General features: G+C 45.4%; 1 protein-coding gene across 13 annotated transcripts in view; it reads left to right on the forward strand.

Moving 5' to 3' along the window:
• The window catches only part of PRKAG2 (protein kinase AMP-activated non-catalytic subunit gamma 2), a 385,760-nt gene that overhangs the window by 78,446 nt on the left and 288,993 nt on the right, over window positions 1–18,321 (forward strand). For 11 of the 13 annotated variants that reach the window (XR_012902124.1, XR_012902125.1, XR_012902126.1 and 8 more), the window contains exon 2: window positions 7,814–7,885. The exons of 1 other annotated variant lie outside the window; for it this stretch is intronic. Coding sequence is in view for 9 of the 12 variants with exons in the window: in XM_075922807.1 (XP_075778922.1) it covers window positions 7,814–7,885 (72 nt within the window). In the remaining 3 variants the exon portion in view is untranslated. Of the gene's footprint in view, window positions 1–5,485; window positions 5,552–7,813; window positions 7,886–18,321 lie in introns of those variants that run through there. One more of the 13 variants, XM_075922808.1, reaches the window with a different exon arrangement.

Below are 18,321 nucleotides of genomic sequence, written 5' to 3' on the forward strand. Positions count from 1 at the left end.
TGAAGCATGCAAGGTTACATTTGCGATGCATACAACATTGGATGGCTCGAATCTGCCCCCCCAACGTACGCGACGTCCACAGGACAATAACAGTCCCCACCCACGTCAAGAAATCACTTACTTGGTGGACAGTACCAAACAATCTATTGTTAGGAGTGCCCTTTCATCGCCCCCAACCGTCGATGCAATTGACAACGGATGCGTCACTCATCGGATGGGGTGCGCACCTCGGGCGCGAGCAAATACAAGGCCTATGGTTGCCAGACGAGTCGCTGATGCACATCAACTTTCTGGAGCTCAGGGCAGTGTACAGGGCATGTCAACACTTCCTTCCTGTCATTCAAGACCAGGTCATACAAGTCCTGACGGACAATATAACGACCGTCTATTATATAAACAAGCAAGGGGGCGCCATGTCTCACTCCCTGTGTGCGGAGGCGGTTCGCCTATGGAACATGTGCAATCGCCACAATATCTTTCTAGTCGCAGAATACCTCCCCGGTCAGCACAATGTAAGGGCGGACGCCCTCAGCAGGCATTTCTCTCCCAATCACGAATGAGAGCTACACCCGACCGTGACTGCGACGATATTCCAATGTTGGGGTTTCCCAATAGTGGACCTCTTTGCAACGTCTCGCAATACGAAATGTCCTCGGTATTGCTTGAGAGCGGGCATCGGACAGAATTCAGAGGGCGACGCTTTCCTATACAACTGGGGGCGTCACCTACTATATGCATTCCCACCCACACCTCTAATTCCACGGGTGGTAGAGAAAATAATTCGAGACAGGGCCACAGTAATCCTAATAGCCCCAGCCTGGTCCAGGCAAACATGGTACCCATACTTACATCGCATGTCGAGGTATCCTCCGTTTCCTCTGCCACCTCGACACGATCTCCTGTCGCAGAATCATCGCTCCCTGCTTCACCCGCAGGTGAATCATCTCGCGCTCACGGCATGGTACCTAGTTGGTTCCAACAATCAGAAGTGCTATGCTCACAGTCGGTCAAGCACATTCTGCTGAACAGTAGAAAACTCTCTACACGGTCTACTTACCTTTCTAAATGGTCACGTTTCTCATCGTGGTGTTCACAAAAGAACCTGGACCCAGTCTCCTCACCTTTACAATATATCCTGGACTATCTCGTACACCTTAAGGAGTCAGGCCTCACCTGCACCTCCATCAGAGTTCACGTTGCTGCAATTGCAGCCTTTCACCAGCGGATTAACGGATACTCACTATTTTCTCATCCAACAACTAAAAGGTTTTTGAAAGGAATGTCTAACCTTTACCCGCATTATACTCAACCAGCGGATCCTTGGCACCTTGAGTTGGTTCTCAATTCCCTAACGGCCAGACCGTTTGAACCGCTCGCGACATGTACCTTATACGACCTGTCCATGAAGGTCATTTTCTTACTAGCCATCACTTCCGCAAGGCGAGTGAGTGAACTAGCTGCGCTGTCAGCCTCTCCTCCATATACGATTTTTACGCACCAAGCAGTAATACTCTGAACATTACCGCGCTTTCGTCCCAAAGTGGTTTCTCAGTTTCACATTAACGAACCTATAATCCTCCCGGTATTCTACCCTAAACCACATGCGTCACCAGAGCATGTACGCCTACACACTTTGGACGTCAGACGGGCTCTCGCCTTTTACATCGAGAGGACCAAACCATTCCGTGCGATGGATGCATTATTAGTATCAATGACAGACCGTTCTAAGGGTCGCCCACTGTCCGCCCAGTGCATCTCTTCTTCCATCGTACAGTGCATAAGGTCATGTTACGAACTGCGTAAGAAACCACTGCCTTCAACTATGAGGGCTCATTCAACTCGGGCGGTCGCTACATCCACTGCTTTTCTCAAGGGAGTCCCCTTGATAGATATCTGCAGAGCTGCTACGTGGTCTTCCAATTTAACATTCGCCACACATTACGCTGTCCCAAACTTGCTAATACCTGATTCCACGGTGGCGACAGCGGTGTTATCCTCAGCTACGGCACGATAGCTCCGAACCCTCCTCCATTCGTGAGCTACTGCTGTACATTCACCTACAGTGGAGCACCCACGGGACACTGCTCGAAGAAGAAAAGGAAGTTACTCACCCTGTGCAGTAACGTTTGTTCTTCGAGATGCGTGTCCCGTGGGTGCTCCACGACCCGCCCTCCTCCTCTCTTCGGAATTTATTATTATTTGTCTTTCAGACTAAGAGGCAGGAGGAACTGGCGGGAGCCGGACCAGCGCTGCTCAAACGGCGCGAAAAGCCACGAGCCGCACTTCGCGCATGCATGGTCCGGCAGACTACGGCTAGAAAGATCTCCAATCTGCGGCGCCGGGACAAGCCGACACCTACAGTGGAGCACCCATGGGACACGCATCTCGAAGAACAAACGTTACTGCACAGGGTGAGTAACTTCCTTTTCGCCACCCTAGTTCGAACTAGGGTGGCAGTGTAGACATACCCTGAGATATTAAAAATCCCACAAGTCTCTTATAGCTTTCTCTTGATGCAATTCACATGTGGCCTGATTCCAGACAGTGAATTCAGTGTAAGTTGCTGGTGCTCAGCACCTGTCAGGATCAGTCTCAAGAAGAACAAGATCTTGGTGATTTGGAAGAGATTCTTTCCCTCTAGCATGTGCTGAGTCTGAAAGGGTTACCAGCATGAGAACATATAATACTCACCAAACTATTTTGGTCATCCATTGTCTGGAAAATACCTTGTCATTACTGTTCTAATGTGGTTCTGCTTTTCAGGTGCAAGGTCAGAAGACTTGAGGGGCTCTCTGTTAACAGAGGCTCTAAGCAAGTAAAGCAGTAGCCACCTATGCTGTACATGGTACAGGAATAGGTGTGGGAGTACATAACTAGCTTCATTTTCTATGTCCATTTAATCTTCTGCCTATTTGCTTAGTATGCCTAAAAAGGTGCCTTTACATAGCAGTTGTGGTGAGGATTTTCTGATGAGAATGCTTATCCTTCAGGAACTGTACAGAGGGCACTGAATAGTCCCTATATAGGGGATTTTCAAGCACCAAGATAGGGGTTAGATTTGAGCCTGCAACACAGAGATGAAGGTCTCCATGTCTCGTTTCCACCAGCTCCCAATATCCAATTCCACTTGATGGTTTCTTTTATTTTGAACATCCTTGGAAAAAACAACGAGAAATCAGAATTAAATCAGTCATGCCTTGTGAAATACAAACCTGGCTACTGTGAATGTAACAAGTATTATGCATCTGTCACTGCCCACTCATTGAGTCATACTGAGACTTAGAAACCAAAATCCTAAAGTCTCATAGTGTAATTTATCACTCTGTCTTGCAGATCACACGTGTGTTAGATTAACTGAAGTGGGGAGGGAATGAGTAACCATACCTACAAAGAACAAAATAATACAGCAAGGTTCAGTGCTGTGTTCATAATGGAAACCAACAAATATGAGTAGAAGGCTCTCTCCATTTCAACCTCCCTGCACTTTTACTTACAGTATTAAGCATGGTACAATCATAGATAGATAGATATATTTTTTGGTATAGTTAAAAAAAAAACAACCTTGTCCATGACCAAACTTGATATTCTAAATCAGTGGTTCTCAACCTTTCCAGAGTACTATACCCCTTTCAGGAGCCTGATTTGTCTTGTGTAGCCCCAAGTTTCACCTTATTTAAAAGCTACTTACAAAATGAGATATAAACATACAAAAGTATCACAGCAAACTGTTACTGAAATCCTTTTTGTCGGTATGAAATATTAGTGTGTACTGACTTTCTTGGTGCTTTTTATGTAGCCTATTGTAAAACTAGACAAGTATCTAAATAAGATGATGTACCCTCTGGAAGACCTCTGCATACCCCCAGGGTACGTACAGCCCAGGTTGAGAATCACTGTTCTAAATGGCCTATAAATGTAGTAACTCTTTGTATCTTAATCTGAAAATAGAGCTATCTGCAAACCATTAGGTTAAAATGTGATGGGTCACTTCATGTTGAAGAAGCACCTCAGATATTGTTAGGTAGTGGATTAAATGTGGATAATTGTCTTGGCACCTCTGACCCCAGTAAATCAGAAAGCACTGGGTACAGGCAGCCATTAAATCATCTCTATCAATTGCCCAAAATTCTAAGATTTATTCTCAAAATCATCCACATTTTGGCTCAACAACGAAAAGGAAAAGCAAAAACATAGTGTTGTGTCTAGAAGCCATGATTTCTATGTGCAAGACTCTTAATGACACAGATTTAGAATCATGATGTAGAATCATGTCTGATTTTTAACTTGAACTGTAGTCATTGGCTGCGGTTTGCAGGGTTTCTAAAAGGTTATCTTGGAAAAGAAAAGTCCCTCCATCATGACAGATTTGCAGAAACATACCTCATGTCTAAAGAACTTAGCCAGGTCTACACTAGGGGGAAGTGTCGAACTTAGGTACACAAATCCAGCTTCGTGAATAGTGTAGTAGGTGGAGTTGACCTACCTTAGTTCAATAGTGATAGAGATGCAGCCGTATTAGTCTGGTCTAGCTGAAACAAAAGACAGGACTATGCAGCACTTTCAAGACTAACAAGATGGTTTATTGGGTGATGAGCTTTCGTGGGCCAGACCCACTCCCTCAGATCAAGTTGTGGAAGAAAATTGACACGACCATGTATACCAAAGTGATACAATTAAAAAAAAAAGTGAACACATAAAATTGACAAATCAGATTTTAGAATGGGGTGGGGAGGTGAGGGGGGAAGGTTAGTGTCTGTGAGGTAATGACATTAGGGGTGATAATTGGGAAAGCGATCACCCATTACAAAGGCATTGGAACAACGTTGCCTAGGGAAGTTGTGGAAGCTCCATCATTGAAGGTTTTAAGAACAGGTTAGACCAGCGCTGGGCAAATAGTTTTAATGCGGGGGGTGGGGGGGCACTCTAAACATTTTGTAAGTGGTCAAGTACTGCACTCTTCTATGATATTAATGGAGGAGATAATGGGTGTGGGAAGGAGGTTGGGATGGAGATTGGGTGCAGAAGGCTCTTAGGGTAGAAGATTGGGTTGCAGGAGGGGGTGTGGGGTTTGGGAGGGACTTTGGATGAAGTAGGCGGTTGTGACCTAGGGCAAAGGATTGGTGTGCAGGAGAGGGTGCATAACCTGGGAGGGTGTTATCACCAGGGGCAGGAGTGCAGGAGGGGGTGCAGAGGGTTTAGATTGTGACATAGTGCAGGAGGGGATTGTGACTCAGGAGAGGGGTTTGGGGGTACAGGCTCTGGGAGGGGGTTGTGACTTGATGCAGAGATATAGGAGGGAGGGCAGAGGGGAGGAGTGCCAGTTGCAGGCTCTGGCTGGGAGGTGCTTACCTTAGGTGGCTCATGGCCAGCAGCTAGGCAGGACCCTTGGGCCGGCCCCTGCTTGCTGTGGTGCTACATACCACTCAAAGCTGATGACTGGTGAGGCCATGTGAGTCTCGGGGGGAGAGGGAGGCTTCTGTGTGCTGCTTGCGCCATAAGAATGGTCCTGTCAGCTCCCATTGGCTGGAAAAAAATAGCTTTCAGAGAGGTGGTAAGTATAAGATGCACAATACCCTAATGTGGGATTTTGTCCTGTGCAATGTATGCCCACCAAGATTTACCAGTTTTGAATCTCCTTACCTTGTGGAAGCAGAGAGGACAGTGTGTCCCGCCAATATAAATAGGAGTACAAAGTTCATATTAAGTGCCATATGATAGCAAATTTCCATGAAAATTTGAATTAATATTTTGTGTAGAGTTGCTGAAATGTGACATTCCACTACAGTCTGGATTTGGATGGTACAAAATGGCTAGAACCGAAACACTTGTATCCTACCGAACAAATATATAGTATTGAAGGAGTTTCATTTCATTACACATTCAGTGTTTGTGCAACTCCATTTGGGGTTTGAATGCAGAATCTCTTATGCACAGCAAACACTTTATCATGTACGGTACAAGAGTTACCCTGTTAGGGTTGCCAAGTGTCCGCTATTGAACCGGACAGCCTGGTATTTTCGCCTCCTATCCGGTTAAAAAAATTCAGAAAACACCGGACACCTAAAATGTCTGGTACTTTCTGACTTTTTTTCCCGGCCAGGAGGCGAAAATCCTGGGCTGCCCGGTTCAATACGGAGACAGCCTAGCAACCCTAGTGCTTACGGGGTTCCGCAAGGGAGCTGTCCAGCCCAGCAGACAGGCAAGATGGCGGGCGGCCATCAGCAGCCTGTTAGGGCCAAAAAGCCTCACCACGCAGTTTTTTAAGGGGCCACGGTTTTTTTCTCTCAACAAACCTTTTCATGGCATGTTTTGTTGTTGTTCGGTATTTTTTCTGAAATCATCTGGCAACCCTATACTGCAGAAAAAAACGGACAGTTCTGCTGTTACACCAGCCCTGGGGAGGCGTGCAGGGGACTCTAACAGGAATATTAAAAAGGCATAGTCGTTAAGAGTGTGTCTCAGAAGTTTCTTTGTGCTTAAAAAATGGTGATTTGGATTTAGGATGATTGTGTATTCTGGGACGAAACCAATTGTTACTCTGCTCATTTTGCCACACACTTTCGTTGCAAAAAGAAAACAAAAAACAAACTTTCCCAGTAAAAACCAAAACCACCTCCAAACTCAAAAAAGGCCAAAGTTAATTTGTAATGAAAAACTGTTTAATCATAAGTTAAGTTTGTATGAACTGTGCAAAAAAATAAAAAATAAAGCTATTGGATGTGGTTCAAATGCAAGTGTTGCTCTTAGTGATGAATTGAAAAGAGACTCTCTGATTTTCCAAAAGGGTGCCAATTGTGATGGTGGCTTTTGTGCTGTGGACACTTCTCCATAAGGAACCAAATGGAGGCCAACCAAACAGCCACTACTAACATGCCCTGCATTTGAACTACATCTGAGGGAGAGGGAGCATGTAATTCCACATCAGGAAAAACACTTATTTGTTCAGCCTAGGGTCAAAAGCTCAAACTGCAGTCAGATATCTTATTACCAAACATCTGTTCATAAAGTTGAATAAGTCCGCTCTGAGCGGTATAGTGTGAGTTGCATATTACCCACCTCTCTGATCAAAAGGATGATAAACTTGAGTCTTATAGAAAACATTTAATTATTAATTTAAAAACGGTATTAGTCTAAATTATGAGACTGGAAAATAGAACAGGCAGCAGGGGGTGGAATTTAATTGCAGTTTGTTTTCATTAATTAAGAATGACTATGCATACTTGATCAAGTGAAGAGGAACCATGAGACAATTGAGTGCTCCTCTCTAATTTGTGATTGTACAAGGGTTATTTTCCCAACTCCATGCTGCGTCTGTCTTCTCTCTCCAATAATGTTACATGTTTTCAGATAATCTGTATTTTCTCTTAATTGCTTTAAATATTGCATATAAATAACAACAGTGTCACTGCCAGAGGCAAGATCTTTGTGCTAGTGAACAACTGTGTTTATCCCAAATATAATCTTCTATGCATTTCAGTGGAACCTAACTCCATTAATCTCCTTTGAAAGTTCTAGCATAAGTAGCATAAGGCTCTGGGTTCTCAGTCTCAAGGAGATGAGGCTTAGGCCCCTGCTGTAAGCACTCCTTTCTCCCATCTTATTCAAGCAAATCTGCCATTGACTTCAAAGGTAGAGAGTGCTGAAGAGGTCCCTTGTACTGCAGCAGTTGTTAAAGCTTACTTGTGAAGTAGTGTGTGGTAGGCTGCTGGATACTTCAGGAACTAAATGTGGACTAGAACAATAGGAATGCCTAAAGCAAAGCAGGAGGAAGGAAATAAGTCTAAGTATTTATTTTCCTTTTCTCCCCTTCCAGGATCTTAGCTCATTTGCCATGCCATTCCTGGATGGAGATGTGGAGAGCTCAGACAAAAATGCTCCTCGAAAGGTAGGATATTTCAGAGGTTTCGTCCTCCTTGTAATGTCATAGTGCTTGTGTTAGTATAAACACATTTTATTTTTCTCATGTTTGCAGAGGATGAGAGTCTTGAGGCCAGTTTCTTCTCTGCTGTAGCTCCTCAGCATCTGTGGAATTAGATCAAGAATAATGTGATACTTCCTTATAGTCCTCACTAGGGATGTGAAAGACTAGTCAAGCAGTTGACTATCTGATAAGCAAATGCCGCCGCAGGGCTCCCTGCAGCGTCTCAAAACGGCAGCACAGAACTCAGGGTCAGCTGGGGAATCTCCAGCTGATCCTGGGCTCCATAGGGCCCTGCCGCTTTGAAACACCGCGGGGAGCATGGGGCCAGTGGGGGGACTGCCCTCAGTGCTTTTTGCCTTTGGAAAAAAAAAGCCTCAGTGCTTTTGCCCTGGGGCTGTTGCTACACTTCAAAGGCAGAGGCACCCTTATTGACTAATCAAATAGTTGATGCAAATTGCATCAACTATTCGTTAGTCAATTAATCAAAATTTAGCATCCTTAGTCCTCACTGCAGCATTCTTGCTTTAAATGCTGTAAATTAAATTTACATTTCATGCAGTAACACTCCTCACTGAATTACAATAGTTATCTCTAGGAATATGGTTAGCTACTGTGATTCACTCAGAGGCATTACAGTGTGATATTCTAGGTGAACAGATGTCTTTGGGTGTCAGTCTGTTCCCTGGAAACAACTCCCAGACTCTGGCCAGTGAGTCTTTTGGCATCTTTATGGTCTTTTTGATCTGTTTATTTCCAGATTGGCAAAATAAGCTGTAAAATTTAACTGGGGCCAAGGAAATAGGTGCTTCATGCTTAATAGCTCAGGCACTCTCCCTTAATCCCTCTGGGGGTATCTTATCGGAAGCCATTCCTTTCCTTCCTGCTTGTTTTTTCAGAAGCCTGCTGTTAAATTAAACCAAACATATACATTTGGCAAGCATCTCTTACCAACAGTCAGACAAATACATAGAAAAACAACACTCAAAGCTTGTTCCAGAGCAGCTCCGTGTACTTTCCATCACAATTGGTGCCAGTGTGGTCTCTTGGCTCCCAAATTCTTGGCCTCACAGCTGCAGTAAAGTTTGGGAGATGCTGTCACTCATTCTGATCTCATTCTGACATGTCTATTGTAGGAGTGCAGTATGGGTGGGAAAGGGGCATGCTGTTTAGTCTAGCTAGTGAAGAATAGACCTCCCTGAAAAAAGTACCAACTCCGCCTATATTGCAAAATGATCCAGCCTAACTTACAATAATACTTAAGCAAAGAATATGAATTCTGTGGTAAAATGATGCTTCTTACTGTCTGTTTATCCAAGTGTCTGTATTTTGTGGCTCAAGGCAGGTGAACGATGAATTTTTGCCCTAGTGAAGTTAATATGTGTCTAGAAGCGGCTCTTAAATACATTGGCATTTGTTAGCATTTTTTCTCTATTACTTTTCACCTCAGAGTAAAAGATAATCATGTTAGAAGCTCTTGTAATCTGTCAGGAGTTCAGTATCTTCACATCACAAGTGGTGTTCTTTGCTGTGTTGGAACTCCTATTGTGAAGCAAGAGTCAGAGACGTATGGAGGAGAACATGTGTAAACACAGGATGGGGAAAAAATGTACAAAGTCACTCGTACAAAAATGTAGTCTGTCTTGTTTGTCTATCGATTAGCACTGGCATCTTTGTGCAGAATTCTATTATGGTAAAGGTAGGGATGTAAGTGGCTAGCTGACTATCCGATAAGCATAAGCTTAATCCATTGTGACTAGTTGCTTCTGCCCCCCGCTCTCCGCTTGCTGCCTCTATCAGAGAGTGACAGCAACGTGAGGGAGCAGGAGCCAGTGCTGGGGAGAGTCGGCTTAAAAGCCAGTTCCCCTCAGCACTGTCTCTGCAGGGGGCATGGGAGGTAGAGGCACAGCGGGAAAAGGCGCGAGCAGTCTCTGCTCATGCTGGTTCATGAAGCAGTCTCTGCTCATGCTGGTTCTGCTGCAAGCCTGCTTTTGAAATGTACAAGAGCCCCAGTGGGGCTCTTGTACATTTCAAAAGCAGAAGCCCCACGCTCCCTGCACTTAAACTGTGAACTATGTCTGTTTGCCTGGCCTTCCCTGCACCCGGGCATGGGCTTACTAACTGTTGAACTGTATTTGTTTGCCTGCCCTGCCCTGCGCCAGGGTATGGGCTTACTAACTGTATTTGTTTGCCTTCCCTGCCCTGCACTAGGGCCTGGGCCCACCTAAAAACTAACACTGGTAGGAAAAATTCAGGCATATGAAAAATGTCAAAAGAGCACTTCAGAGAGGTACCATCTAGCCTTGGGAGTGGGTAAAGCTACAAGAGAAAATGTATTAATTATTTCAGGATTGACTCTCATGTAGTTTTCCCCATAATCAGGTGGGAAAAGAAGACTGTAGATGGAGAAAGTATTTTCTGGCTAAAAATTGCTACCTTTCACTAGGGATGTTAAGTTTAGCTTAATTAACTAATCGAATAGTTGATGGGGCTCTTGAACATTTCAAATTCTGAGGCGCAGCAGGGAATGCGTGGCCAGAGCCCCATCGACTATGCCTTTGTATCAGAGGCAGCAGCATGGGGACTGGGGAAGCCAGCTTTTAAGTTGGCTTCCTGCACGCATTGGCTCTTGCCTTCCTCCCTCCACCCTTCATCTGCTGCTTCTGATAGAGAAGCAGCAGCGTGGGACGGCCTCTCTGCCCTGCTCCCCCTGTGAAATGGCTGAAATTCTCAGCAGTTACATGATTATTTAATCACATTTGAACATCTCTATTAGGAAGTTTTTCCTAATGTCCAACCTAAAGTGCCCTTGCTACAATTTAAGCTCATTGCTTCTTGTCCTATCCTGAGGTAAAAGACATTTTTTCTCCCTCTTCTGAGTAACAATGTTTTATGTAGTTGAAAACTGTTACTTTCCCCTTTGATCCTCTGTACTAGGCTAAACAAACCCAGTTTTTGCCATCTTCCTTCATAGGTCATGTTTGCTAGATCTTATACATTTTTGTTGTTATTCTCTGGACTTTTTTTAGTTTGTCCACATCTTTCATTAAATGTTGCACCCAGAATTGGACATAATACTCCACTGAGGCCTACTCGGCCTGGAGTAGGATGGAAGAACTACTTATCATGTCTTGGTTAAAATACTCCTGTTATTACAGCCCAGAATGATGTTTGCTTTTTTTTCCCCCAAGCATTACCCAGTTAACTCATAGTCAGCTCATGACTATGACTCCCAGAACTTTTTCCCAGTAATCCTTCCTAAATGATCATTTCCTATTTTATGTGTGTGCAATTGTTCATTCCTAAGTGGATTAATTTGTCTTTAACCTTACTGAATTTTTTCCTCCTACTTTCAGTTTGTCCATATAATTTTATCCATTTTGTCCAAATCATCTTGCATTTTAACCCTATCCTTCAAAGCACTTCCATACTCCAGCTCTCCATCAACCACAAACTTTGTAAGTGTACGCTCTTCTATGCCATTATCTAAATCGTTGATAAAGCTATTGAACAGAACCAGATTCACAGCTGACTCTGTGGGAACCTACTTAATATGCCCTTCTAGCATGGCTGTGTATCATTGATAACGACTCTATGGGAAGGTGAAGCAAAATGCAGGACAATGTAGCACTTTAAAGACTAACAAGATGGTTTATTAGATGATGAGCTTTTGTGGGCCAGACCCACTTCCTCAGATCAAATAGTGGAAGAAAATAGTCACAACCATATATACCAAAGGATACAATTAAAAAAAAAAAAAGACTAAACCCAGACTAACACGGCTACATTTTTATCACTATTCTATGGAAAGGGTTTTCCATCTAGTTGTGCACCCACCTTAGAGTAGTTCCATTCTAGGCTATGGATGTAAGCGAGTAGTCCAGTAATCAACTACCTGATAAGGCTAAACTTATCAAGTAGTCAAGTGGAGTACTTGACCACTTGCTTTCCCGCCCTGGCCAGTGGGGTAGGGGAGGGGAGGCTGCCATGAAGCAGTCTTTGCCTGCGGTGGGCTGAGGCTTCTCCAGCAGCAGTCCCTGTTCACAGTGGCCTGGGCTGCTGGAGCAGTCCCTGCCCATGACCAGAGGCTGTTGGAGGCTGGCAGCTCTTACTACATTTAAAATGCAAAGGCCTCAGCCTCTAGTGTACTTCCAGCCCCTGTTGGCTCTGGGAACTGAGAACAGAAGCATAACCCAAATCATCACATTGAAGTGCAGAGCACTCTCACTAGGCAACTAAGTCAGCAACTTGGTCATATCCTATTTTATTGTAGGAAAGTGACATATCTTTGATTCTGTGGGATTCCCTATCATCGCCTTGCTGTCGCTTGTGCAGAATCGAGGAAGGTAACAGTGCAGAGCTTCATGGGAATGCAAACCCTCCATTATCTTCTGGTCTAATCAAGCCAGCTCTTCTGATTCTATGAGCTCTTTTGTTCCACCGGAATGAGGAAATCATTCAATTAAGTTCATCAAAGAGCCTCTTATTGAGAATCACTGGAAGGGCAGGAAATAAGTGCAGCCTTCTAGCTAGTGTATTCTCTCTAATTGCTTTTATTCTCCCCATCAAGGAGGAGTGGAAGGAGATTCCTTTTTTGTTCATCTTCCTTCATTTTTCTCAGGATAGAAGCATAATTAAGGTCAAATAACTTGCTGAAAGAGAAGGATAACAATACCCAAAAGTTCTGTAAACATCCTACCTCCTTTGAATGGATAGAGGAGTAGGTCAGTACAAGAGTATTTAATAGGAGCTAAGCTCAAGGCACAAATTGCAGATCAAAATATTCCCTAAATTCAGGAGTGTTTAAAACTAGAGTTTTAGTTTAAGCCCATTTCTAGTCTGTGAATAAGACAGTACTTTAAAACCTGAGTACCTATTGTTAAGCATCTAACTCCATAATAGGAAGTTGAATCAAAGTGGACTGAATTTTCAGAGGTTCTGGGTACCACAAATTCCTCTGAATTCATGATGATGAGAAGGATCATTTTGGCAGAAGTGTTGTGGACAGATTTTATAGGAGTGACAAGAAGCAATGGGCTTAAATTGCAGCAAGGGAGGTTTAGGTTGGACATTAGGAAAAACTTCCTAACTGTCAGGGGGGTTAAACACTGGAATAAATTGCCCGGGGAGGTTGTGGAATCTCCATCTCTGGAGATATTTAAGAGCAGGTTAGATAAATGTCTATCAGGGATGGTCTAGATGGTGTCTGGTCCTATCATGAGGGCAAGAGACTGGACTTGATGACCTCTCAAGGTCCCTTCTAGTTCTAGTGTTCTGTGTGTATCCAAGAGGTCAGAGAAGAGTACTTTTCAGTTTTTAAGATCAAACTCCAGACAAGTGCCTCAGCTGTTGGGACCAAAAGGAAGAATCAGATTTTTAATAAGAAATAGAGGAAAGCAAACCACAAGATTTGGATGTAAGGGAGTGTCGAGGGGCAATCTGCTATTGGAGGCTCCTTGAGACTAATCTACTTAGATCAGTGGTCTCCAACCGTTTTAAGCACAAGATCACTTTTTGAATGTAAGTGCAATCCATGATCTACCTTAACCCAAATACCCTAGCCTTGCCTCCTTCATGCCCCTTCTCCCAGGCCCTGCCCCTGCTCACTCCATCCTTTCTCCCTCCCTCCCCCATTCTCCTTCCCTTTCACCAGGCAGAGGCAGAGGGTTGGGGCACAGGCTCTGGTCTTGGGCTAAGGGATTTGGAGTGTGAGAGGGGCTCTGAGCTGAGCCTGGGGCAGGAGGGGGTTCAGGGCACAGGCTCTGTAAGGGTATGTCTACACTACAAAGTTAATTCGAACTAACAGCCGTTAGGTCGAATTAACTTTGCTAGGCGCTACACATACAAACCGCTAGTTTGAACTTAATTCGAACTAGCGGTGCGCTTAATTCAAACTAGGTAAACCTCATTCTACGAGGACTAACGCCTAGTTCGAATTAAGCAGTTTGAATTAAGGGCTGTGTAGCCACTTAATTCGAACTAGCTGGAGGCTAGCCCTCCCCAGCTTGCCCTGGTGGCCACTCTGGGCACCACCAAGGAAACTCGTCTGCCCTCCTCCCGGCCCCGGAGCCCTTAAAGGGGCACGGGCTGGCTACGGTGCCCGTGCCAGGTGCAAGCCTGCCAGCACCCAGCCAGCAGACCCTGCACCTGGCACGGCACGAACCAGCTACCCGCTGCCACCCAGCCCTCCGCCTCTTCCTGGAACCAGGCTGGCGGCTCCCGGGAGCCTGCCCGGGTCCGCAAGAGGCGGGCGCCTGCCTGGTCTAGTGCGGAGATCGTGGACCTCATCCAAGACCTCAGCACTAGGCACAGGAAAGTGGCCGCCAGCCTGGCCACCCGGGAGCAGGTTTGCATGAAAATCAAGGTGGTCCACTGAGACCCCCGACCCTGAGCTTACAATGGCCATACTGGGTCAGACCAAAGGTCCATCTAGTCCAGTAGCCTGTCTGCCAACAGCGGCCAACACTAGGTACCCTGGAGGGGATGGACCGAAGACAATGACCAAGCCATTTGTCTTGTGCCATCCATCTCCAGCCTTCCACAAACAGAGGGCAGGGACACCATTTCTACCCCCTGGCTAATACCACTCCATGGACCCAACCTCCATGACTTGATCTCACTTCCCTTTAAACTCTGTTGTAGTTGTAGCCTTCACAGCCTCCTGCAGCAAGGAGTTCCACAGGTTGACTCTTTGCTTTGTGAAGAACTTTCTGTTATTAGTTTGAAGCCTGCTACCCATTCATTTCATTTGGTGTCCTCTAGTCCTTCTATTATGGGAAGTAATGAAGAACTTTTCTTTATGCACCCTCTCCACACCACTCATGCTTTTATAGACCTCTATCATATCCCCCCTCAGTCTCCTCTTTTCTAAGCTGAGAAGTCTCAGTCTCTTTAGCCTCTCTTCATATGGGACCTGTTCCAAACCCCTGATCATTTTAGTTGCCCTCCCCTCTCCACCCTCTATCTTCCCCTCTCCCACCTCCTTTTCCCAGTCTCCCCAAGTTTTGTTCAATAAAGAGAGTTTCTATTTTTGACCACAATTGTCCTTTATTTTGTACATCAGGAAGGGGGGTTAGGGAGGGGTAAGTGGAAGGAGGTGAGGGAGGACTGGGGTACGAGCCCCTGATGGGGAGGACTGGGGTAGCTCTGAAGGCTCCTCGGGGTGGAAGCTCTCCTGCAGCCCCCCGATTGACCCCCCTTCCCGGATGGCAGCCTGCGGCAAGTGCAGCTGGGCTGATGGCCGAGTGCTGTGATGTGCCGAGTGTGGGCACTCAGGGCACTCCAAGCCAGGACTGCTTTGCTGTCCCTCATCAAGTTAGACAAGCGAGCGGGGCACCCCTGAGAACTGTCTGTCCGGGGTGTGGGTCGGGTCCCTTTAACCACAGCCTTCGGCTAGCCTGAGGCAGCAGCTCCACACTCTAAGTCCTAATCTGATGCCCTGCCGGCACTGCTTCCGGCCATCCTTAACCTCGGTTCAGGGTCCACTCAATGTGGACATGCTAGTTCGAATTAGCAAAACGCTAATTCGAACTAGTTTTTAGGTCTAGATGCACTAGTTCGAATTAGCTTAGTTCGAATTAACTAAGTTAAGTTAGTTAGTTCGAATTAAGTTAGTTCGAATTAGTGCTGAGTGTAGACATACCCTAAGGTAATTTGGGTCCAGTGGGCTCAGGGTTAGGGCAAGGGCATGGAGTACAGCAGGGGGTTCATGACTGGGGAAGGGGTTCAGAGCTGGCTCCAGCTGGGCACTGCTTACCTCAGGTGGCTCCTGGGTAGTGGTGCAGTGGGACTGAGGAAGGCTCACCCCTGCCCTGGCCCGGCACCACTCCCAAAAGCAGCCAGCAAACTCCCTCCATCCCAAGCCCTGTTGTGCCCCCCTTCGTTCAGTGGAGATAGAATACAGAGTGGGAGGGAGGCATCTTGACATCAGCACCCCCTCCTCTTCCTTCCCTCCCCTGCTCTTCACAGCAAGCAGGAGGCTGGGGATAATACAGCTCAGCGGCCTAAGTCCATAGGTAAGGGGAACTCCCCCACACAAGCATTTGTATGGCGGGGGTAAGGGGATCAGGGCCCTCCCCCTCCACCGCTTCCCAGCCCAACGCCCTGTTGGTAGTGGCACGGTACACCACTCGCGCGGAGGGGAATCCTGCTGCAACACACTGAGCGCTCAGGGATCAATTCGCTGCCCTGGGCTACTTCCTGCTGGTACCGGGCAGATCTCTTCTCCCTAGTCTCACTCTGTCTGTGCGGCTTCTCATGTACAACCTCTTGGCCCAGCTGCCATGGCGTGGTCTGGCTGCGTTTCCGCCCCTGAAGCTCCCTCAGCACCTCCTTCCTCTTCAGCAATCAGCCCTGACCAAGCTGCTCCAGAGGCTTTTATAGTCTGTCTCCAGTTGGAGCATGCCCAGCAGGGCTGTTGGGGTGGGGCCCGCAGTATACAGATGATGGTTACATCTGTGTTGCTAGATGAACTTGCCCCAGGATAGGGTATAGATGAAGATCATGTGAGGACCAACAACAGAGCTGTGTTGGACATCTGCAGGGTGAGAGAGGGAGGAGGGTAGCCATTAAAAGACACACTAAAGCAGTAGTCAAAGAATCCATCCTTCCTAGGTATTGCTCTGAAAACCTAATGACAGTGGGGTATTGAGGAGAAGGGAAAGAGAAGTAGCTTAAAAGGCAGCAGAAAGGCCATTGGGGAGGAGGTTGAAATATAGGAAGATGTCATTACAGACTTTGGTGAGAGGAGATCAGTTGTTTGGATTGATGGACGGATTGGACGGGGGTGCTTATGAAGTCTGACTGTATGTTTCTAGATAATTTTATAATTGTACGGTGTTTTCATGCTAAAGTAACTCAAAATACCTTACAAATGATATTGAGTAGAGACATTGCATTGCCACTAACATATGGCCTTCTCTCGGATGGCACATGAAATCTGCTTGAGTAGTGCACAGCAACACCACCCACCAAGTGAGGATCAGCAGTGAAGAATTCCATATGCAGATGAAACTATAAGGGGGACTTGGGGAAGGGCGGGCAGAGCAGCTGGGGTGCTGCCGGTTGGTCCCGCAGTGCTGCCCCTCACCAGCACCTGGTTCACCCCACGCCACGCCGTTCCCCGCCTGAAATGCCCCCCCTCCCAGACCCATCATAGCCCCCCTTCCAGAGTACCTCCTGATACTCCGGCATATCTGATAATCTGGCACCCCCTGGGTCCCAAAGGTGCTGGATTATCAGAAGTCTGCTGTATTTATGTTGCCCACTTTTCCTTAATATCAGCTTATCCAGTTTGGATTGAATGAGCACCTGCATATAGACCTACCTGATTCACACTATGCTTGTTTTTCTTCACCTGCATACAACCATATGAGTGGGGGTTATCACTGAGGGAAACTGGTGAGTGACACTTTTACTACATCTACACCAAAGTCAGACAGATTTTTCAAAGGGAAAAATGGAGTTAGACTCCTGCTTTACTTTGAAAGTATATCACAAGGAACATAAAGAAAAAGAAAAATGATCCATCTAGTTTTGTTTCCTGTCTCCAGAAGTAACAAATGCTGGATGCTTCAGACGGTGAAATAAGAACCTCACAAATGTATCAGACTATACTGTAGGAGAAATTTCTTCCCGACCCGTGCTGGTGATTGCTTTTGTGCCTTGAAGCATGAAGATTGATAGTGATGTGTGACTTATACTATCACATCTAAATTGTTACTGTTGTTCATATATAAATGACTCATCCTTTTTTGAAATCTTCTAAACTGTTTGCTTCAAATCTTCTAAGAAAGAAGTACTATTCTGTTGCCCAAGGAAAAGTCACAAGTTTCTATCCCTTATGATGGAGTGACACATCCGTAGCGAGCATGCAGGTCTGATATAAAAGAACTCACTGCAGTAATTTCCTTTCATTTAATAACAGGCAAATTTCCTTTCATTTAGTAACAGTAAAATGTTCTGCTTTGCCATCTCGTGCTAAGCTTCCTAATCCAGCTGCTTAATGCGAATAAGAGAAATTATGGTGATAAAAAGAATAAAAAATACGGCTGCTTCTGGATAGTACTTCAGAACAATTTTCTTTCCTATCTGACTAATATTTAAACAGGATACATTGATAAGTTACTTAAGAAATGTTTAACCTTTGATTTTTTGCCACCACATTTTTGTAGATAAATTAACACAGGAAAGTCCTGTCTATAAACAAACACTTAAAACTATATATTTTATCATTATTTTGATATCGCTAGATAAGCCTATAAGGGGGAAAAACTAATAAAGGCAACACAAAAAATCATTGACACTTCACTGTTTTTTATATTCTTAATGAATTTGTCATTTAGGTAAAATATTAATGAAATTATCCACTTGTGAGTATTTTCAAGTTATGTAGTAATAATTGC

The sequence above is a fragment of the Pelodiscus sinensis genome, chromosome 2 (assembly GCF_049634645.1).
Source record: "Pelodiscus sinensis isolate JC-2024 chromosome 2, ASM4963464v1, whole genome shotgun sequence".
Lineage (NCBI taxonomy): Eukaryota > Metazoa > Chordata > Testudines > Trionychidae > Pelodiscus > Pelodiscus sinensis.